Source organism: Mustela nigripes, chromosome 6, assembly GCF_022355385.1.
Source record: "Mustela nigripes isolate SB6536 chromosome 6, MUSNIG.SB6536, whole genome shotgun sequence".
NCBI classification, from domain to species: Eukaryota; Metazoa; Chordata; class Mammalia; order Carnivora; family Mustelidae; genus Mustela; species Mustela nigripes.
Window position 1 is genome coordinate 28709676 of NC_081562.1, and position 24686 is coordinate 28734361.

Genomic DNA, 24686 nt, shown 5'->3' on the forward strand with positions numbered 1-24686 from the left:
GTTATACTTGAAATCAAAACTGCCTTACGTTGCCTGCTGGCTGAACAGGTCTAGATATCAATACATTACAACATCTTTGGAACTGTGGCTTCAGTGACAGTCGCCCTGATTTTTGGCTATAGGTTCTTGAGCTGAAAATCAGAATTTCCTGGGCTGAGCTGCCTAGGTACCGAGGCTCTGTGGTTCTTGGAGGGGTTAAAGTTGGAGCCACTGATGCATATATTTTAGGGAGGATTCATAAAAACACGACACTGGAGCCTGGGTCAATCCATTACTGGGAATGAGCAGTGACCAATAGAAAAGGAAGAAGAAGATCCAAGAAGGCTGAGGTAAGCATTCTGAAGCCCTGGCAAAGTGGAAACAATAGATCAAAAGGTGTTCACTGTGACTGGTCAGAGTAGGTTTTATTTTTTTCTCATAGGAGGCTTGATAGCATACAATAAAAACAAACCGTTTTAGTCACAGGGTTGTATTGTTTTGTTTTGTTTTGCTTTTTTGTTTTATTTCATTTTTTTCTCCCTTAACTGAGTTTGAGCAAACTTCAGACCCAGACACAGGACTCAACGGTAGATTCCTGGAAGGCAAGGTAAACTTTTTTTGCACTTTTAAAAACCTAAAGTTACGAATTCAAAGTTCTGATTCATCAGAGGCAGGATTACAACTTAATAACTAAAGTAAATCCCGATTCTGAAGAAAAGAATGTGTTAATATGTCTCTATTGGAAGATGACCAGAGCAGAATTCTGCGATCGTAAAAAATTTGACAGCTTGCGGAAACAGCTCTGCACTTGTCATTTCCCTCAATTTAGTGGCACAGTGGAAAGATCAGCATTTCATAAATGATGCTTGTTTTATTTTCTCCTGAAGAGTCAGTAAAATGTATTCTGTTTTTATTATCATTTTGTTGAATTAAATGTATGTTGGTCAGAATGTTACTGTTTTATTTTTCTGTGAGAACAGTTTGTTGTGCCTCTCACCTTTCTGGTATTCAGTGGGGAGGGTTTCTATCCTTGAGATGGTCATATACCAATAATATTAACCTGTTCTTTGTTAGCAACCATCCTGAAAAGTTGGAAGTCTATCTGTCCCTAAACATGGTCTTTGCTTTGTTGTGTTTCTCATCAACCATAGTAATGCCATAGGTGAATATTACTTGCTTATTTGTGATAGAGAGTTCATAATCCAAGTTCCCTGGTTGAACAACTTGATTTTGTACTTATAATATAAATTAGAAGTCTTCCCCAACACTGCAGTATAAAATCTGCCGGAGAAGTAGAGCAACAGAGAGAGAAATTAATCACACTTTTTTCTTCATATCTTAAAGCCTTCCTTCACAACAAATTGCTAAAATGTTCTTTGATCTCTCTGTTTCTTTGGTTCAAGGGCCAGTGCGCCTGGGAAATCTCATCCAGATGTTCTGCTCATTTAGGAGTAAAAGTAAAAGCATATGCTTACTTCTCAGAAACAACACAGACTCTCAATTGGAGTTATTAAAAGATCACTTTTTTTTTAATACTCTTTTATTCGACCATGGGTTTCAGTTAACTTTCTTGTATTCAATAGCCTGAAATGGAAAAGTACTTAGAGCTCCTAAAATTTGCTTTTCATTTCTCAGTTTTCACTGTGACTGGGTTAAAACCAGAAAGCTAGAAGTTAATGAGTTAGTGTCAGTGTTTGCAAAGTGCTTTGGGTATAGCGCCTACTAAATACATGTGTACTAATGGGTAGCTGCATATACGTTGTTGACATGTGTTCACCTTCCCCCAAAGAAACAATGTTTACTGGTTATTTTGGTATACCTCATTTTCTGAAGGTCAAGATATTCAAACATCTAACAGTTATATCCCCTATCCCAGGTACTATAATGGCAACCACAATCTGTTTCATCATCTGGGTGTTATTCATAACAGATACTGTATGGACTCGAAGTGTGAGACAGGTCTATGACGTAAGTGATCAAGAGGATTGGGCTGTGCATGACTTTGACTGTCCCAGGGAATGCTTCTGTCCCCCTAGTTTCCCTACCGCTTTATACTGTGAAAATCGAGGTCTCAAAGAAATCCCTCCTATTCCTTCAAGGATCTGGTATCTTTATCTTGAGAACAACTTGATAGAGACCATTCCTGAGAAGCCTTTTGAGAATGCCACCCAGCTGCGATGGATCAATCTAAACAAGAACAAAATAACCAACTATGGAATTGAAAAAGGAGCCCTGAGCCAACTGAAGAAGCTGCTTTTCTTATTTCTGGAAGATAATGAGCTGGAGGAGGTACCTTCTCCATTGCCAAGAAGTTTAGAACAACTACAACTGGCCAGAAACAAGGTGTCCAGAATTCCTCAAGGCACCTTCAGCAATCTAGAGAACCTGACTCTTCTTGACCTGCAGCACAATAAACTGCTAGACAATGCCTTTCAGAGAGACACCTTCAAGGGTCTCAAGAACCTAATGCAGCTAAATATGGCCAAGAATGCCCTAAGGAATATGCCACCAAGATTACCAGCCAATACAATGCAGCTATTTCTGGACAACAATTCCATTGAAGGAATACCGGAAAATTACTTTAATGTGATTCCTAAAGTGGCCTTTCTGCGACTAAATCACAACAAATTATCAGATGCAGGGCTCCCTTCAAGTGGTTTTGATGTATCCTCAATTCTAGATCTTCAACTGTCTCACAATCAACTCACAAAGGTCCCCCGAATCAGTGCTCATTTACAGCACCTTCATCTTGATCATAACAAAATTAAAAGTAAGTAATCATCAGGGTATGTCTTTGGCTGAAATGCTCAGGGTCATTAAATCTATATTTTCTTTAAGATTAGCAACTGTGTTGGGCTTCCCCCCTACCACCCCATCTAATGTGCCCTTAGATTTCTTTTTTCAACTTCAGTATTTTGTGTTTGTCTCTTCATTCTTACACAATCTTAATGAACCAAGAAGTTCAAGCCTTCAAATTATAATTTGAAAAGTGGACTTATTAACCTACAAAGGGTGATTATTCATTGGAGAAACGAAATACATCTTCTTTTACTCCTAGAAGCTCCCAGTATTTCTGCCTCACTGGGTAGATTTATTTAGGAAAATGTACCAAGCACAAATAGCTTCATGCATAGTAATAGGAGAAGCATGATTTAGGAGGTATCAGAAAGGGATCTCGGTCATAAAATCTACAGGTGCCTGAAACCACCGTAATTAAAGTCTCTGCTCTAGATTAGAGGGTTTCTCAGACTTCCAAGAGTGCAGACTGGTGACACCCCCCAGAGTTCCTGATTGAGTAAGTCTGGCTGAGACTTGAGTATCTCATTTCCAAGGTGGTGCTGAGACTGCTTCTCTGGGGACAAGGCATTGGGAACCAACACTGTAGTTCAACACCTTGTTCAACTAAAATGGAAACAAGTGCTCCTGGAAGCTGGTGGCTTCTTAGAACTAATAGCAATCAACAGGGTAGAATGATTGCTCCTTTCCTGAAAATAGCTTTTGATAAGGGAGAGAGGGATGACTACAAAGTGCCTTTGAGGCAGAGGTTGGTTATAGAAGACCAAGAAGACTTGGTTATAGGAAGAAGAGGCTGGAGATGTTAAATTAAAACTCTTCAGAGTCCCACCTGAGACCAACTTGACCCTGCTGCAGAGGTGGACAGTAACCTGGTCTCACCACAGGGGCACTGGAACCAGCCTGAAACCCATCTTCAACCCTGGAACAAGCCCTATAGGAAGATAATCTGAGGAGACTTCTCCTCTACAGCCTTAGAAAATACATGCCTAAAGTGAGAAGCAGTCAGATAGTTTGTAGAAAAATGGCACAGATAATTGTCAGAAGGTAGTACTGTGTGGTTATTATTCATTAGCTTTCTTTAAGCAAATAATCACCCAGACATCTTACTTGTAAGAATAGACTATTTTTCTACTGGCTACTGCTCACTTATTCAAGATTTTTTTTTTCTTTTTTGGTTTTTCTACCAGCATACTTGAGCATATAATTCAGGAATTAACAAAGAGGCTGCTGCCCTATTTTTCCATGGTGATGAGACACATTGTTTAATCCTATAGTCAAGAGCAAAAGATGCAACAGGTCAAAAAAAAAAAAAAATGTTAAGAGCCGAATCTGTTTCACTGACCTAGATTGTACAGCAGTCAATATTGACCTAAATATATGCATTTTTTTCTTTCCTCTGATGAAAGTTCTGTGCTTCTACAGGTGCATTCCTTATCTGGTAACAGAAGTCCCATAGACATGTGATGTGGGAAGTGACTTTAAAGGGACTCCACATAGATCCCTGTTTCTGAATCAAGGATTCCCCTTAGAAGTTGAGAAAAAAAGGGTCTTTAAGAGTGAGACAGCAAAATTCAACATGTGGTTGGTATCTACACTAGTCACTTACATAGTTACACAAAGTTACACAAAAAAGAGTAGTACTCTGTTCTTCCTCCACTCAGGTTATTAAAAGTTTTATAGTATTTTCTCATATATCTGTTCTTCAGTAATTTACCAGGATTATCTGGAAGACTTATAAACTATAGCTTGCCAGCCCCAGCTTCACATTTTCTGACTCGGTAGATCTAACAATTTAGTTCCTGGGAGGTACTGATGCTGCTGGTCCAAGGACCACACTTTGAAAACCCCAAATTAATCCTTACAAGAATCTTGGTTGGTAAGTTATTAAGAGTTAATGAAGAAAGAAATGGAGGGTCAACTAAGAGAGGATACCTGCCCAAGGACAAAGAATAAATATAATTCAGGACCTGAGATCAGGCCTTCTTTTTTTTTTTTTTTAAATGATTTTATTTATTTATTTGGCAGACAGAGATCACAAGTAGGCAGAGAGGTAGGCAGAGAGAGGAGGAAGCAGGCTCCCTGTGGAGCAGAGAGCCCGATGTGGGACTCTATCCTAGAACCCCGGGATCATGACCTGAGCCGAAGGTAGAGGCTTTAAACCACTGAGCCACCCAGGCACCCCCCGGCCTCCTTATTTTAAGTGTTGTTTCTTACTAACAGTATAATCTCAGCACGTTTTACTTCAATTTCCAGAACACGAGATTTTAGAAAAATTTCTGTCAACCCAGGTAAGAATCATTTTAACAGCAACAACAAAGAGAGATTTATTTGTTTCTTAATGTAGATATCAGGCACGGTCATTTCTGTATTCCCAGAAAATAAGTGTAAAATAAGAATTTCCCTGGCTAGAATTATTGGCTCACCAGTATATCACACTGTGTCATAATAACTGTTAAAGTACTTATTTCTTTTGGCTGCATAATCTACTCTTGTTTTTAATAAAGTGATTTCCAAGAAACATACCTTTTATACGAAGAGTTCTTAGAATTTACAGGATGGTGACCTTTTCTTATGAAAAAGATGGGAATATTCATTTCCTCTGAACAATTTAAAGAACTTTAAACCTGGGGGGAAAAAATGTTATCTATTCAAATAAGTTACTTTGTGATGTTCTCTGAGAAATATAATAGTTTATGAAAATATAACTATATTTGAACACCTGCTTCTCCCATTACATTTATGCAGACATGCTCTGGTTATGGGGCATAAAGGTAACAAGGATGATAGCACATTAAAGGGACATAGTCTCTCTAGGAAGTAAGGGACCCTATGTAGTAGGAAAAGGACAAGGCTGGGACTCAGCTCTGCTGTTCACTTGTTAAATATCTTGAGTGCTTTACCTTACCTGTCTGAACCCCTTGCAAGGCTCAGGTAGGGAGAATAATCATATTGCATGATAAATGCTGTGTGATGATAAGGTAATAATGCATGTGAAATATAACTTTATATGCACAAACTGATATATATTATGAGTCATTATTTTTAGCAAGTTGAATTCACAAAATGATATAAGATCAGAGCATAACAACCTCACTGTACCTATGAACTCAAAGGAAGGCCATTGCCAAAGTCAGGTAGGTCTCATCTTCTAAGGGAGGAGCTCTTTCTCAAAATAGTTTCAAATGAGACTGAAAAGCAGTATACGGATTCATGGTTGAAATCAGCTATTAGGCAAACTTGCCTGAATTTTGCTATTTTAACAGGTTTTTCTCTCCTGAATCTCCTAAATTTCAGTAAAGTCTTTGATGCCAAGGGCTCTGATCCAAGGCAGGTGCATGATTTCTCACATCCTAATCATCTGAAAAGGCTGATGGGATATTTCCTGGCTTGGATCTTTGCAATTCAATTCTTGGCAAATACATCCTTTCTAATTAAATACACTTAAATACAAAGATTCAAGGTTCTTTTCTTTAAGTATTATATATGTAAACGTATGTTAAATGTATTTTTTAAAAACTCATCATACAAAATTGGAAATTTTGAATTTTAAGGTAATTTTTAAGCACTTTCCTTAATAATAAACGGATTTTTCCACTTACATATGCATTCATCTATCCATCCATCTACCCATGCACCTAACCGTTCCTTCCATGAACCTTTGTCTCCACTACCCATCTCATTTATAGTAGTCTAAGCATGCCTTATCTCACTTGGAAGCTTAGAAAACAAATGATGTATTCTTTTACTTTTATCTCAGCTTTCATTTTTTTTAAAGATTTTAAAAATTTATTTGAGAGCCAGAGCATGCATTAATGGGGGTGGAGCAGGGCAGGGGGTGCAGAGGGAACAGGAGAGGGAGAAGCCACTCCAATCTGAACAGGGAGCTCAATGTGGGGCCTGTCCCAGGACCTTGAGATCATGACCTGAGCTGATGTCAAATGCTTACCCTATTGAATCACCCAGGCACCGCTCTGTCACAGTTTTTAACAATATGTCCTTTCTCATATTTTGTGCAAAGTATAACTGAATATGGAGTGAGAGGGCTGTATATCTGTTGCACATTTTTTAGGGTTACTTTTATAAGACACATATACCTCCAACTTGACAAAAATGGTTTGTGTCTCTGGCACTTTCACAGGTCAGTTTGCTAGGCCCTCTACAAGACTGTTCCATGGCTTCTTGGTCTTCCCACACCTGGACTCTTCTTTCTAATTCAATTGTTCACACCATCTTTGTCTCCATAGATGTGAATGTCTCTGTAATATGTCCTCCCATACTGCCGGCAGAACGAGACTTCTTTGGTTATGGACCTCACCTTCGCTACCTCCGTCTGGATGGAAATGAAATCAAACCACCAATTCCAATGGATTTAATGAACTGCTTCAGGCTCCTTCAGGTTGTCATTATTTAAACACATCTTCAACATCTAAAATTTGTTTAATGAGCTAATATTTCTGAAATGAAATTTGGTTACCATTCATAACTTTAAGACAAAAGTCACGTTTCCAATTGCTCTTGGCCACCATTTTCATTTGTATAGCTTATGTTTTCTATTCAAAGATGCTTTCACCAATGATATGTAGCAGAGCTGGCTTTTCTTTAATTGATAAAACAGACACAGAGTTCAGATAGTTTATCAACTCAAAGATAGCTCTTTTTGGTCTCTTCCACAGCTTACTAATATCAAACAATGCAGCTGCATTGTTATGCAATATAAAATACATATTGGTTTGCATATGTTCAAAATTGCTTATGCTGATATTATAGTAGAAGTACAGTAATCTAACAGGAGATAAGGAGATCTGAAAAAATGAGAAAAAATGAGATATTTCTTCATTATAATTAATTTCAGATTGCTAAAGTAGCATTAGTAAGTGTAAGTGTAGCATTTAGCTCAAGAACGGTTATGAAATGTATTAAATACTTCATGAAAGGAGACTTTTAGTCATTTAATACCAAATAACAGAAAAAACAGTAAAGTTCAGTTTACTACTATTTTTATAGCTGCTGTTTTTAATATAGTACAGTTTATCAATTAAACAAGTCCTACGTTTTCCACTTATTATAACATATTTCTCACAGAATCTTAGTGTTTAACTTTTGAAATCCATTTGAATTGCAAATTGTTCAGCTCTTATATTTGCCAGTGGTTTTGGATTTTTTAAATAAAGAGAGTGAATGCTTTCTAACAAAACAGTGGTAAAATATTTATTTCAGGGGCATTATTTACAAGTTTTATTAAGAACATATTTTAATAAAAAGTATTATAATCACAATAATTTCCATTTTTCTACCATGAATACATGCAAATATATTTCCTCCTACCTTTGTTTTTCCTTCTCTTCTGATAAACCTAAGAAAAATTTATACTCTAGTCATTTAACATAATACTCCTATTTCTCATGAGTTAGAAAGAAATAACCTAGGATTCTATTTAGTAACAAAGTATAGCTTACTTCAGACTTCTAATTTTTAGGACATATCTATAAATAATAAATATTCCATAGACATTAATATGTGAATTTATATGTTTTCCAAATAGTATTCTGAAATATCCTATAAAATTTGACATAGTTCCCTAGAAAATTGATGATATATGTCAGTGAAACACCAGATTAAGGAAAATCTAACATGTTACTTTATACCAAGACTTCTCGGAAACTTAAAATTATTCTATAAGGTGAATACTTTTTTTTTTTTTTTTGGTGAATTCTTTAAAAAAGAACATAACATACATTTTCCCTACTTATTTTCACATGAAAACTTATGAGGGGTTAGGAGGGAAGAACCAATGAACATACTTTGAACAAAGTTTTTAAAATGTTGGCTAAAGGTAAGAAATGAAATTAATTGACATTAAGAAAAGATTTTTAAAAAAATACTTCAAAGCGTACAAAGAAAATTATTAAATTTATGTCATAAAAAAACAAGTAATCAGATATCATCAGGCTGGGGAACAAGAATATGTTGAAATAAATATAAGAACTTTAAATATTTGAAATAATAGTTATTAAACTATTATTAAATATGGCACTTTCTATCTGCCAAACTCACAAATACCTCTCAGGGACATATCTATAAATAATAAATATTCCATAGACATTAATATGTGAATTTATATGTTTTCCAAATAGTATTCTGAAATATCCTATAAAAAGGGATAAAATGTATTCCAGTAGACCCAAAATGAAGAGTAGAACATATGGGTGAAATGCATATGGAACCATATTTTAACACTAGCTAAGAAAGAATTTGCTAATAATTGCTCAGAATCATCCAACAATGAAAGCAATTTTCTGGAGATGGAGTTACCCACCAGTAGGACTGTCCAGAGAATGAATAATGGTTCAAGCGAAAGGCTATAAAAGGAATTCCTGATTTTGAAGCAAATTTGTAAAATGTTCCTCTATGACCTTTTCAACTCTAAAAATTTCCTCTCTTCCCCCTCCTACCTTCCATCCCTCCCTCCCTCGAATCCACCCTTCCTTCCTTCCTTACTTCTTCCTTCCTACCTGCATTTTTTTTTCTTTCTTTATTTCAGAAAATATACAATGAGAACTGTATATATACCAGACTATACTACACACTGGGGTATAATAGTTTATACTATAGTTGGTAAGACACCAATTAGGTGAGTAACCACAAAAATATATAAAATTTTATCTGTGATAAATGCTGTTAACAGACAGCTACATGGTACAAAACTGATGGTACATGGTACTAATACTGATTTGTTACAAGGAAATTATAAAGGATGAGAAGTATTTATCACTGGTGGGAGGGAAGAATAGTTCAGGCAGAATTTAGACACTAGTTTCCAGGAACAATTTAAAAGTTCCTGAGGAGTTTTAAATACAAAGGGATTCCGTTCATTGAGGGTTAATACTGTGTAGTGGTAAAGAACATTAACACTGAAGCTAAAATTACTGAGTTCAAACTCCACATTTCTGGCTATGTGGTCCTGGGCAGAATTATTAAATTCTCTGTGCCTCAGTCTCTTCTCATTTATAAAATGGGGACATTTTTAGCATCTACCTTACAGTGAGAATTAAACGATTACATTTAGGATATGTAAAGTGTCTTGAAGAATGCCAAATACATGGTAAGTGCTAGATGTTTGTTATTATTGTATGCAACATATAGTTACATAGATCTAGACATACGTACATAGATGAGCAAGCTTCTTGGTGAAATGAGTAAAACTGGAGGGAATTAAGATTAGACGGGAATAGATCAGTTAGGGTTGTAATCTTACAGCACAAATTAGGAAAACAGAAGGAGCTTAGAATATAATGGCACTGCCGGGATTGCTAGAAATGGAAAGACATGGACAAGCGTGAAAGAATTAAGTTGTAATACTATCAGGATTTGGTAGTTGATTGAGTAGATGGAACAAGAACAAGGAGGTGGTAAGGTTTCTGCTTGCGAAAGTGGATACGTGGCAATGTGCTTTCTAAGAGGAGCGTGCTTAGAAGACCATGAATTTGATTTTAGATGTAGTTAGTTTTAAATTATTTTGATTCATCCAAAAGAAGTCATGTAAGTTATTGAATGAGGACTAATGTTAAAAGAAGGGGTCTGGACAGGTATATAAATATATGGGTGAAATTTTCTAGATTTTGTTAATAGTTCCAAAAATTGGGGGAGAATTCTGTATTTAAATATTCATATTTGTATGAAGGAAGACTGAGTTAAGGGCAGAGGACAGATTGAGAAAATGCAGGCATAATTCTAAATATTGACCAATGAAGCTAGGAAGAACAGAGTAAGCTTTCTATCACAAATTCTTTTTTTTTTTTTGAAGATTTTATTTATTTATTTGACAGAGAGAAAGAGAGATCACAAGTAGGCAGAGAAGTAGGCAGAGAGAGAGAGGGAGAAGCAGGCTCCCTGCTGAGCAGAAAGCCCAATGTGGGGCTCGATCCCAGGATCCTGGAACATGACCTGAGCCGAAGGCAGAGGCTTTAACCCACTGAGCCACCCAGGCGCTGCACAAATTCTCTTTTTTTTTTTTTTTAAATATAGACACAAAGTTACTATAAAGTCTTTAAAATTTACAAATAATCTGCTTTTCTCTTTTTGATATATACATTGTGATTATTACCAATAGTTTAAAAAAACAAAAAACAGAAAAAAACTAGGCTATAAACTTAAGCCACTTTGAAGTTATGGAATTATCATAATGTTCAATCTCTCATATTATGGCCCTAACTGAAACAAAACAGAAGAAAACATTTTTATCTATGACCTCACCATGTAAATATGATGAATTTCATTCATAAACAAGGAAACAAGGAGCAAAAATAAGAGAAGGCAGTATCCAATGACCATGAGCAGTATATTTGCAAATGATAATGTTTAAAAAAATGGACTTAGTGGTAAGAATCCTGTAAGAGTGTTTTATTTGCTTTCTCTAAATTCTCTTTTAAAAAACAAAACAAAACAGGGCACCTGGGTGGCTCAGTCAGGTCATGATCCCAGGGTCCTGGGATCAAGCCCCACATCAGGCTCCCTGCTCCGCGGGAAGCCTGCTTCTTCCTCACCCACTCCCCCTGCTTGTGCTCCAGCTCTCTCACTCTCTTTCTGTCAAATAAATAAACAAAATCTGTCAAATAAATAAATAAAATCTTTAAAAATAAGAAAACTTTTTTAAAAAGTTTTAAAAATTGAAAACAAAATAAGTCAAAACAAGAAACCTGGACAGAACTGTGTGGTGGGAGGCAATTTCCAGATGGTACCTTTTATAAACTTGGTGTCAAAGAATCTAATGAATCCTCCACCCCACAAAATGATTGAATGTAAAAGTAAGTGTGTATTGATAAAGAGAGAGATGGATGTATAGATTGAGATATTTAAAATTTTCAGTGTCCTAAGAACCCTCCATTGGCCAGGAAGAGCTTAAATTTTATCGGTTCAAGTTAGAATTATATGTCATATAGGAAGAATGAATTTTTTCAAAGTTAACCACAATATATTGGTGAGGAATGTAGAACTGTTAAACTAATACAAGGGAAAAAGAGAGTGGAAAAGAGTATTTACTGAGTCTAAAGGAAGGCAAGAAGAGAAATTAAAAAAAAGACAAGTGGAATGTATATAATAAAATAGTGCATTTGAATCCACATATATCGATAATTACATGGTACAGGGGTGAAGAACTTGTGCTTTAGAGAGAAAAGATCAAGTTTCAAACCCAGCTTGTGGCATTTACTTTTCCATTTCCTTGACCTCTGGTAAATGTTTGAAGATTTCTAAGGATTGGATCCTCATTTATGAAATAGGGAAAAATATCAACTATCTTTCACCTTTTTCTGTGAGGGTGAGAGAACAGATGTGCAGTCCTTATCACCTGACGTATCGGAAGTCTCCAATAACTGGTAGGTTGGCATTTTATTATTAGCAGGTCCCTGGTACACAGAATTACCCATGTTCTCTCCACTCCATTTTGCAAAAAAGAAACTGAGAAAAATGAATGGCCAAACTGATCCACGTTTGTTTACATTTGGGTGACCTAGAAGGCTGCTCAGTTATGTAGAGACGACCGTGTTGGAATGGGGCTGGAGAAGCTGGAGAGTAAAACAAATGAAACTGAGATGGGATGGATCAATGGAAGAAAAAAAAAGACTGAAGCCTCCACGGAATGAAGTCTAGGCTTCATATCCATATCGATATACTGAAAGGAAATGAATGATCCGAGCCTGGGGGACTCCATTTTAAAATATCTTAAGTAGCCCAATGCTGAGAAAGGGGAAGACTTTGGGTGTGGGAAGGAATTGCCAGAACAAAGGAGTGAAGGTCACCAAGGGTCAGAGAGGAGTAGGATCTATGACACTGTAAGACTCTGTTGCAAGTGCTTACAGAGACAGGGCTCCTGCTTTGACCACCGTTATACGCCCTCTCATGATGGGATAGGCCATTATAGTTGAAAAAAGATTAGTAATTATTCTAGACTAATACATGCATACCCATAGGAATTGATTATTAAAATACTAATTTAAAAGTTATTGTGCCCTGAGGTGCCTGGGTGGCTCGGTCAAGTGTCTGGCTCTTGATTTTAGCTCAGGTCATGATCTCAGGGTCGTGATATCGAGCTCCGTGTGGGACTCTGCGCTTAGCATGGAGTCTGCTTGATATTCTGTCTCTCCCTCTGCTCCTTCCCCTGCTCACTTTCTCTCTCTCTCTCTCAATAAATAAATAAAATCTTTTAAAAAATTACTGTGTCCTATGGAGTGATATTTTGCACAATACCTGAAATATTGCATATGTTGAAGTTAATTTGTGATTTACAAAAACAGTGATATCTTATTTGTCAAAAACTGTAGAAAATTTTTTTTCCTTATGTATCTGAGACAGATCTCTGAACTCCTCACTCAGAATATTTATACATTGGGAAAAGAAGAAAAATAATATATAAGCATATTATAAAATTTAAAACTATTAAGCAAATATACCACATCATTTGCCAAATCGCAACATTATTATCCCGAAGCATGATTCTGTTGTTTCACCTTTGGAAAAATATCACTTACTTTGTGACATTCAGCTGAGTAAACAAAATTGAAGTGTAGAAAGAGACTCATTGTCTGAGTTCTTAAAGGTTTCTGAAAACAAGTTAAAATGGTCCTGGAAGAAGATCAAAACAGTCAAATGACTAGCAGGAATGATTTTTACAAAACCCATCTGAAAAACTATCCATAGTGTATGTTATGGTGCCAGGGTTTGTTTCCAACAGGGCAAGAGTCCTGCCACATAGTCCATTTGCTGGCTTTCTGCTTGCATTAGAAGTGACAAAGCAAAGCTGTTGGTTAGCAGGAATATAGACAAAACTGTTGATCAGTGCGACTATAGACTGGGAACACCACCCATGTTGAGAAGTCGAAAGATTGCCTTCAGAGAAATGGATATAAAGATGGAGCAAACATGTTTTCTACAGATAATTAGCAAATTTAGATCATATATCCAATCTTTATATAGTTAAGAAGAGAGGGGCAGAAAGTCACTTGAATGACTTAATAGTAACTGATGTATTAAATCAAGGATGGTGAGATAGACTAGGAAGAGTGTTGAGGATGTAAAGCAAGACACATATAAATTTGTATCCCAGGTCTGCTAAGTGAAAATGAGAAAATTACTCCAAGTCTTTGATGATCAATTCTTTAAATTATACCAGAGAGAATAACATGTACTTTTCTTGAGAGCCCTTTGAGCATAAGAAGTAGTGTATTTAAAATGCCTACAATATAGTAGGTGCTCAATAAATAAAAGATGATCATTAGTATTACTGGTATTATTATTCGAGGTTCTTAAATGTACTAAAGAAGTTTTAGGCAGTAATTTATGTGGAAGGAATATGTGATAAAAAATAAGAATTGGAAGAGGTTAATAATGGGGTCTCAGGGCTTGGTATACAGGTATTTGAAATTTTTCATACTAAAATTTTTAAAAATCTAGAGGTAGAAAAAGGACCTGATAATTAATTCTTTTCTTACTCATAACATCCTAGTGACTTATAGAGGTTCCAAAATGCTAGTAATAATATTAAACCTATCTAAAATTTATTGAATATAAATTTCTTTTATCCGAAATTTTTATTTAAATTCCTGTCCATTAACATATAGGGTCATACTGGTTTCAGGAGTAGAATTTAGTGATTCATCACATATAACACCCAGTGCCCCACACAAGCACCCTCCGTCAACCCCATTTAACCCATGCCCCACCCACCTCCTTCCATCAACCCACAGTTTGTTCTCTATAGTTAAGAGTCTCTTGTGGTTTTGAATGCAAATTTCTTTATTTTGATGGAAAGGTCTAGCATTCACCAATACCATTTTACTCTCTTTCTGGGCACCGTGAAGGATGAAATTTTCCCATCTCCTTGAGAGAAAGTGAGAATTCATGAGACAATTTTAGCCTCTGTGTTATGAGCGGAAGTGACATGCATCCTTTCTAGGCCAAAGGATTTCATTGCTGAGGTGCAATCTTCTTTTTCCATCCCACTAACATCAGGAGGAAAAAGTCCACATGTTCTAGGTTCCAGATGGTAGTGGGTCTGTCACTCTGTCAGCAATCTGTATAACTGTTCGAGGGACAATACGGGGCAGAGCTGCTCCCCTAACTGGTATAGGGAGAAAGCATTTGAGAGAAAGTAATCTTTTTTTTTTTATATTAAGCCAGTGAAATCTGTGGTGTTTGTTATTACAATGTAACAGTCTATCCTTAGTAATACATTCACATTTTACATGTATGTTCAGTGATATAAATGGATAAATCCTGAAAATGGTGTTACATAATCAGTATAATATTTGCAGTTTAATTTTTAATTCCATCTAAATGATACATGAGTTTGCTAAAAATCTAACAGCTAAGAAAAGTGACCAGCAAAAACAAGGATTTCCTGCCTCATCCTTCCCATGCCAGTCCAATGCCCTAGACACAACACTCTATGTATTTACTGGTTTTATTTTTCCTGTAGTTATCTTCATATTGTTAATAACATGATTTTGTCCTTCTTGATTTAGTCATTTTAAGTAACATATACTAACTCTGTTATAGACGACCATTTAGCAAACTCATACTCCTTTCTTCTTATATTTTGGTAGCTATATTTTTATTTATACTTCTTAACTTAGGTAATAAGCTTCTTAACTTAGATAATAAGCTTGAATAAAAAATGTACCTTTCTATTTCTGGTTTCAACAACTTTAGGAGACTATGTCAACTTTTCTCTATGTGAGATGAGATAATTAACATTCGAACCTTTCCTTACTTTACCATCATCTCCTGTCTGATACACTTCTATTCATGTCAAAGTTTCACATTTTTGTAAATAATAACTATGTTTTCCGGGCATGCTTATAAAGTGACTCTAAAAGAATTTTTTAGAGACAATTTAGAGTAGATCTCAGTTGGTTAAGTGTCTGCTTTCAGCTCAGGTCATGATCTCAGAGTCCTGGGATGGAGTCCAATGTCAGGAATCCCTACTCAGTGAAGCATCTGCTTTTCTGCCCCTCCCCTGGCTTGTGCCCACGCTCTCTCTCACTTGATCACTCTCTCTTTCTCAAATAAATAAATAAAACCTTCAAAAAAGAGACAGTTTTGAGTATATTAGCATGTACATTTTTTCTTTTCCTGAGGTGCAGTAAGAGGCAGGCTCCCCCTTTTCTGTATCCATTCCTTAGCAAATATTGAACTTATAAATTTTATTTCTGAATCACCAGTTAATACATGTTCATCTTGTTTCTGCTACCATGCAAGGAGATGCTGGAGATGCTGAAATGTGCTATTTGCAGTTGACCCATTCTTCAATTTCTTTGCTGTAATGGATTTGGTCCTTTGTAAAATTCTGCATAATGATTTTGATAAGATTTGATATAGAGGAATGTGAGACAAATATGATTAGACACATATATAGAATGGAGTATTACGCCTCCATCAGAAAGGATGAATACCCAACTTTTGTATCAACATCAACAGGACTGGAAGAGATTATGCTAAGTGAATTAAGTCAAGCAGAGAGAGTCAAGTATCATGTGGTTTCACTTTCTTGTGGAGCATAAGGAATAACACGGAAGACATGGGAGATGGGGAAGAGAAGGGAATTGGGGGAAATCGGAGGGAGAGACAAACCATGAGAGACTGTGGACTCTGAGAAACAAGCTGAGGGTTTTGGAGGGGCGGGGGTGGGGAGTTCGGTGAGCCTGGTGGTGGGTATTATGGAGGGCACAGATTCTGTGGAGCACTGGGTTTTGTACATAAACAATGAATTTTGGAACACTGAAAAAATAAAATTAAATAAAATTTTAAAAATATGATTAAACAACATCTTCTCTGATGTTGCTACTCAAAAAAAAAAAAAAAAAAAAAAAAAAAGATGCACTGTCATGTCTCCGTTTGAAATCTTCTTAAAGTATGAGCATTAGTCCTGGAATGAGGTAAATGTTAGAAACAGGGAGAAGTTTGTGGAAGACTATCAAGAAGTCAGGAGTTATGACTCAAACCACAGTGGAATATTATTCAGCCGTAGAAAGAATAAAATCTTGCAGTTTGCAACAACATGGATGGATCTAGAGAGTATAATGCTGAGTCAAATAAGTCAGTCCAAGAAAGACAAAGACCTTATGATTTCACTCATATGTGGAATTTAAGGGGGAAAAAATAGACAAAAAAACAAAAGCAAGCTCTTAATTACAGAGAATAAATTGTTGGTTCCAGAGGGGAGGTGGGTGGGGGGATGGGTGAACTAGGTAATGGGGATTAAGAGCACATTTACCCTGATGAGCACTGAGTAATGTATAGAGTTGTTGAATCACTAGAGTGTACACCGGAAACTTATATAACACTGTACGTTAACTACACTGGAATAATAAAATGAAGTGGGGAACTAATGGCAAAGATGCCTGGAGTAGGGTGTTGGAAAGAAGGTAGAGCAGGAAGGGAAAGGAATAACGCACTGTCCCCTGGGTCACTTGACTTGGGCAGCTAAAGCTCCATGATGGTTGACTACTGTTTGGCCTGCAGATGTACTTTAGGAGGTACTTTAGGAGGTCAGAGCCTGGTAAAATTGCATCACTCCACTTGGTCTATATAAGCATCTTTGCTCACACGTGCCACTGATGGGGGCCCAAGAGCCCCCTGTATGTCCTCTTAATCCACTTTCACTCCCTGCATGCCTCACAGTAGCAGGATGCCTCTTCCTCTCATCACAAGATCTTGTTATTCAGTGAAATACTGAAACTACTCCTCCTCTTTTTGCTTCCAATTTACCTATACTTGACTACGACTCTTTCCAAACTTAGGAGTAAATGTGCATCTTTTTAAAATATCAAAATCTATATATCCCCATGTTTGGTAAGTGTATTTATTTGCTAGGGCTGCCATAACAAAATACCACATCCTGGGTAGCTTAGGCAAGAAAAAAAAAAAAAAAAAAGAAATTATTTTCTGGAGGCTAGATGTCCAAGATCAAGGTCTTGGTAGGTTTCGTTTCTCCTGAAGTCTCTCTCCTTGGCTTGAAGATGGCTTTCTCTCTGTCCTCACATGGTTCTTCCCTAGGCACACAAAACCCTGGTGTTGCTCAGTGTGTTCAAAGTTCCTCCTTATACATACATATATATTTTTTAAATTTAAATTTAAATTTAATTTAATTTAATTTTAAACCTTTTAATTTTAACTTAATTTTAATTTAAAACATTTTTTAAATTTAAAACCTTTTTTTTTTTTTAAAGATTTTTATTTATTTATTTAACAGACAGAGATCACAAGTAGGCAGAGAAGCAGGCAGAGAGAGAGGAGGAAGCAGGCTCCCAGCTGAGCAGAGAGCCTGATGTGGGCCTCGATCCCAGGACCCTGGGATCATGACCTGAGCCGAAGGCAGAGGTTTTAACCCACTGAGCCACCCAGGCGCCCTAAAACCTTTTTTAAAGATATTTTAAATTAATTTTAATTTAAAATTTTAATTTAAAACCTTTTTTTAAAGATTTTATTTATTTATTTGAGAGAGAGAGAGCACAGCAGGCAGAGGGAGAAGCAGGCTCTCCACTGAGCAAGGAGCCTGATGTGGGACATGTGACCTGAACTGAGGGTAGATGCTTAACTGACTAAGCCACGCAGGCATCCAAAGTTGCTCTTGTTAGAAGTCAGATTAGATAAGGATTCACCCTAAAAATCTCATTTTGACTTATTTGCCTCTTTAAAGACTTCACCTCCAAATGTAGTCCATTCTGAAGTACTGGAAATTAGGAGTTCAACATAAAATTTGGGGGACACAATTATGTCTGTAACAGTAGTCATCTGAAAATGCAATGTTTCTTTTTCTTAACTATTTTAAGTATTTTATTGAGTAACAGGTAAAGATACATATTAATAGATCATATGAGTGTTTTTCCCACATTTGTCAGACTAACCATTATTATTCACTAATGTACATAGCTAACTATATTTGCTAAGTGCTTTTAGTGCTTAGAGGAAAATCTGATTGCATTACACTGTAGCTATAAGATTGATCCAATTTAAATGCAAGTTAGCCCAGAAGAAGGAAAACACACCAATCAGTACTAAATTCAACCCTCATTATCAGCACTACAAAATACATAAAGCTTTAAATATAAACTTACACAATTTCAGCTAGAAATAAGACTAATTTAGCAGACTGTTGTCTAAAGCCAGATCATTCCGTTTGTTCAAAATGAAAGTTTTACTCTCAAAATCTAAGCAAATAAACTTTACAAAGAATGAATCCCCGTCTAAATTCTCAACAATTCTAAGTGGCTAAGATAGTCTGACGATCTCTAAGCTAGCTGACAGAATCTTTTGGTCCTAAATAATAATTCCAAATGTTTGGGGAACTATCTCAACAGAATAAAATGAGAATTGCCACATCAAATCTTCTGTGTTTATAAAAGGAACAGCTGTGACTAAGGAGCCTGAGGGCAATGCATTAATATTCAAAGTTATCTTTCTGAAATGGAGTTACAAATTTGAGCATGTTCACAGGAAAATAAAATAAGCTGACATCCATTTGAATGATCTTTACAGATGTGAAGTAAATATATACCAGTCCACATTGCAATTAAATCCACATAATTAGTTCAGGGATTTCATGCCAAAAGTATGTTGTAATTCTACTAAATTTAAATTGTGCATAGTGGTAAATGAGAATAAATATTCCAAAATGATGGCTCATTTAGCATGTTCACATACACAAGCACACACACATACACACAAACAGAATCAAACCAATGCAAATCTGGAAATAATTATATCATCTCTTTATTGGCAAGCCTAAAGGAAAAGTTCACAAGAAAACTAGTTTTACATATAATTTCTCCTATTTCATGCACATAAGGAAAAATAAAAGATGGCCAAAAAAAGGTTTATATGTATCTTTTCTTGCAGTCAAAAGATTGCTTCTCTATGAAAGTATTGCAAAGACATCCAAATGTTCTTTATCTTCTTTACCAAATGATAAGTAATTTAATTCCAGATGGTACATATTACACAATATCATTCATCAAAAGTTGTATGATTCCAAGCACATAAAACTCTCGTTAAAAAAAAAAAAAAAAAAAAAAGCATTGCTTTGGGGTTTCTCTTTTTCTGTTGTTTTTTCGTTTGTCTTCTCCTTTTTAGTTTTTCTTTTGTCTTTTCCTTTTCCTTTTTAAATTTTTTTAATTTTTTTTGCAAGGGGCAGTGGTATTAACTTCTGGTAATGTGATATCTAACAGTATTTTTGTAAAGCAACAATGATTCAGACATCACTAATACTCTTCTCTAAGAAAGTTAACCTTTGCCCACCATTCTTTTAACAAGGTTTATCAGGCTGTGCACTTTGTTTAAGAAAATGTGAAAGGCAATGCAACATAGTAGCTAAAATTTTTTAAAAAAGGGATAGCATCTTTAGGGTAAATACCCAATAGTGCAATTGCTGGGTCATAGGGCATTTCTATTTTCAACATTTTGAGGAACCTCCATGCTGTTTTCCAGAGTGGCTGCACCAGCTTGCATTCCCACCAACAGTGTAGGAGGGTTCCCCTTTCTCCGCATCCTCGCCAGCATCTGTCATTTCCTGACTTGTTGATTTTAGCCATTCTGACTGGTGTGAGGTGATATCTCACAAAACAAACAGAGGGTTGCTGGGGGGAGGGGGTTTGGGAGAAGGGGGTGGGATTATGGACATTGGGGAGGGTGTGTGCTTTGGTGAGTGCTGTGAGGCGTGTAAACCTGGTGATTCACAGACCTGTACCCCTGGGGACTAAAAATATATGTTTATAAAAAATTAAAAAATTATAAAAAAAAGGGATAGCAAACAACCAAATCAGTCTAATTCGAATAGAAGATAATGTGTCAAATTGTTATACATACCTATAGGAGAACTTTTTTTAAATCAGAAACTAGAAACACAGATTTTGCCCAAGTCTCAGGTTCTAGTAGGATCAGCCTATAAACAAGCATCCCTTTGTGTAAGAGAAGATAATCTAGTCGCTGAGGTTATGGGCTGAGATTAAGAAGAAAAATACACTTAAAAAAATACTTCAAAAAAAAAAGATTTTATTTATTTATTTGTTTGTTTGTTTGTTTGGAGAAAGCATGTGAGCAAGGAGAGGGGCAGAGGGAGAGCGAGAACCTCAAACAGTGAGTGTGGAACCTGACCCAGGGCTTGATCTCAGAACCCTGAGTTCATGACCTGAGCTGAAATCAAGAGGCAGATGCTTAACTGACTGAGCCACCCAGGTACCCCAAAATGACTGTTGTTTTTAGTCACAAAAGTGAATTGCTAAATATATATTGATAACATAAATATACAGTATGCAATGTATACTGAGCAGTAAATGTTATAAGTCTCAACTACACAAACAGACCAGTAAAGCTGATGGTAAATGAAAACACAAAGATGCTATTTCTCAGTCTGGAATGCAGAAAAAGAGACACTGCCCAATCCACAGTCTGTTATTTAGGCAGTCTGTTATTGACTTGCCACTAGCTATAGGATGTGAGAGCATGTTCTCTGTGGCTGGGGTACACCGAAGAAGTTCCGTCCACTTCCCCTTCGGTGTACCCTAGCCACAGAGAACATGCTCTCACATCCTATAGCTGGTGGCAAGTCAATAACAGACTGCATTTTTCAATCACATGATTGAATTGTTGCAAAAGTTCAGGCAACTATAGAATAGCCAGGCTTTAGTCTTCTCATTTGTTAAATGAGAGTAATAATAGCCATCAGAGCAGTAATGGCTGGTTGGCTTTCCCACTGACAAATCCCATTTTCTATTTCTCATTTTTCTCTGGAGACAGGAACGGTTAAACACACCCCTATTATCCCGTTAACCTCATTTCCATTATTCCTAAAGCAGATTCTGAGACAAGGATTTGAGTATACATAGTGAGGGGAAGTTAGCCCAGGAAAAAATTGAAGGGGGAGTGAGTTAAGAGAGCCAATGAAGGTTGTGTTAATGAGTGAGTACCATGGTGGCCAAATGGTGCTCAAACACTGGGGACTCCGAGACACTTGCAGAAGACCTCTTGGGATTATCCAGTGAGGGGTAAGAAAGATGGGGTTTTTAAAATTACTACTTTCATTCTTATCAATTCCTTTTTTCATCTCTGCACATGGGCAACTGGACATGACTGCACCAGGTATGATTGTGGAGATGTACCTATACTATAGTTTGAAAAGCGTCATGCTAAAAATATGCGTTTGTGTAGAATTGCAAATTTGTCCTGATGGTGAAAGAATGCACAATTTGATTAAAAACCTGAGCCTTAGCTCAACTTGCCTTTGCCATTAGCTGATAACAAAATGGAAAAGTCTTTAGGTGTGGCCCTTAGAGTTTTGTTATTTGAGAAATGATGAGCTTGAAATATTGATGAAACCAACAGATTTCCCAGTTCTAAGTCCCAAGAATCTTTGATTAAATACATTTTTATTATGTTTATAATATTTTTATTATGTTTATAGTAACTTTACCCATTTATTTGTCAGGCCCTAAAGATTTTAAATGCCACCTTTGCTGTTTTTCATTAAATAAAATACAGAATACCTTTCTGATGTCAGAAAGCCATCTGTAAAGTGAATAAATGAACATTGCTAAAACAAAATCCTTCCAGAGGAGAAATCAAATTATCTGTTAAAGCAATTGGACATAGCTCTCACAAATTTTCATGATCCACCATTTAGCACAAGGGATATTACTTCAAGATTTGAAAAGAAATTAGTCAATGTTTAATTTTGAATTTTTAAGAGAATGACACCATATGTAAGCAATAAACTTAGAATCCCAAACAAACCAAATCCTCAAAAAGAAAAAAAAAAAACCCTCATGATTAAAATTGTTTCCTAAACTACCATGTTATTGATGCCAGATGTTAATCATAAAAACAGAAGATAAAGAACTGGTTCCATTTTCAACAGAAAGATGTCAACTTGAAAATAAGGAGTCACTGTAAGTCTGGTTAGCCAACAAGCCTTCTGTAACATATTATAACATTTTTCCATAAGCCATGGTTTATATAGTCAAATCTTCTTTTACAGGATAATATATATATATATATATATATATATATATTTTTTTTTTTTTTTTTTTGATAAAAGTCTTAGACTGCTGGAGGTGAGCAGTCATGCGATAAGTGCCCAAAAAATTACTTCCTGAGATTCCTGGGAGATTTTCCTTATTTTGTTTTATTTTTCTACAATGAGATAAGAATTTCATCCATGATTTGTAGCTGTCTCTCCATACCCTGCCTTCATCTTATATGGTCCAAGTCCACATTTTATAGCTTTTTTAACATCTACACTTGATTGCTACTTTAAGACCACAAACTTCATATGCTCAAAACTTTTCTTCCCTAGAAATTATTTTTCTTCTGCCAATTTCCCTCTATTCAACAATGCAATCTTTTATTCAATCATTCCTTTATTCATTTAACTTTTCTTCATTCAAAAGTCTACCAGCAGAAGATATACTGGCAGGAGCTACAAGAGTAAAATAGTGTGGGCTCTCTAGGGATCTAACAGGGGTGATCATATAGGATAGTTACCATAATGTGGAGTAGTGCTGTAATTGCTATCAGTGAAACCCAGAGCACTCTTTGACCCTGCAAATTTCTGAGATGCCTCAGATAGAACCAAGTGAATTGAATCTTGACAGTGAGTGAAATTTTCCAGGATAGAAAGGAAGGCGGTGGTTTAGCATCAATAAATTCAAAGCAATGGAGAAAAGAAAGTGTAGCCTATCTAAACTCCAAATTCCTATTCCAAAGGGTAGAGTTCTGTTTGTCCTTCCCCTTGTGCTATTAGTATCATGTATATATGATATATAACATACATCATTCATATATTACATGTACCTATGTTACAGCTCCCATAAAAATGTATCCAGTTCTGCTGGATACAAATACTCTTATTTTTCAATATTGACAATGTCTTCATTTAACTTTCATTTTTGAAGATTTTTTTTCTGAATACTAACTTCATGGTAGACATCCTGCCAGCACTTTAAAAATATGACCCCACTGTCATCTGACCTCCCTTGTTTTTGATGTTAGGTGTTTTTTGTATTGTTGCTCTCCTATAGGTAATGCATCATTCCTCTCTGCTTAACAATTTTTAATGATTTATTTCTATTTATGAGAGGTGGGGAGGGGCTGGAGGAAGGGAAAGAGACTCTCAAGCAGACTCCATGTTGAGTGCCCAGCCCACATGGGGCTCAGTCTCACAACCCTGAGATCATGACCTGATCCCAAACCAAGAGTCAGGTGCTAAACCAACAGTCACCACCCAGGCTCCCCTATGCTTACTTTTAAGAAGTTCTCTTTATTTCTGATTTTTTAGCTTATTCATGATGAAACTAGCTGTTTTTCTTGTTTGGAGTTTGCTGAGAATCTTGGACCTGTCAGATGTTTGTCACTACATTTGGAAAATTGGGGGTCATTATTCTTCCGTTTTGCACTGAATTCTCTCCCTGCAAAATTTGTATGTGGGAGTTCTCACCCCCAGTGCAAACTGTATTAGGAATTAGGGCCCAGGGAGGAAATCGAAGTTAAATGAGATCATAAGAGAGGGGGCCTCACTAGGACTAGTCCTTATAAGAAGAGAAAGAGTCACCAGATCTCTCCTTCCCTCTCCTCCTTCACCTTCTCTCCCTGGCCCTGAACCTCTCTCTCCACATGCCCACAGACAAGAGGTGATGTGGGGACATGGAGAGACATCAGCCATCTACAAGCCAGGAAGAGACGCCTTAAGAAACCAACCCAGATGGCACCTTGATTGTAGGCTTGCCTCCATCACTGAAAGAAAATAAACTTGTATTGTTTAAGACACTCCATCTGTGGTATTGTGTTAGGGTGGCCTGTGAAAACTCACATATCTTCCCAATATTTTTTCATTCCCCATTCTTTCTTTCATGTCCTTTATGGAA

The 24686-nt window shown here is 36.3% G+C and overlaps 1 protein-coding gene across 2 annotated transcripts; it reads left to right on the forward strand.

Moving 5' to 3' along the window:
* Positions 1 to 212: 212 nt before the first annotated feature.
* Positions 213 to 7963, forward strand: KERA (keratocan). Of its 2 annotated transcripts, none has more exons than XM_059404661.1 (3): positions 213 to 329; positions 1856 to 2749; positions 7020 to 7963. In XM_059404661.1, the coding sequence occupies exons 2-3, from the start codon at positions 1864 to 1866 to the stop codon at positions 7184 to 7186; spliced, it is 1053 nt and encodes a 350-aa protein (XP_059260644.1). In that variant the 5' UTR covers positions 213 to 329; positions 1856 to 1863; the 3' UTR covers positions 7187 to 7963. The 2 variants fall into 2 exon arrangements, with proteins under 2 accessions (XP_059260644.1, XP_059260643.1); XM_059404660.1 differs by lacking the exon at positions 213 to 329 and adding an exon at positions 357 to 586.
* Positions 7964 to 24686: the final 16723 nt, after the last annotated feature.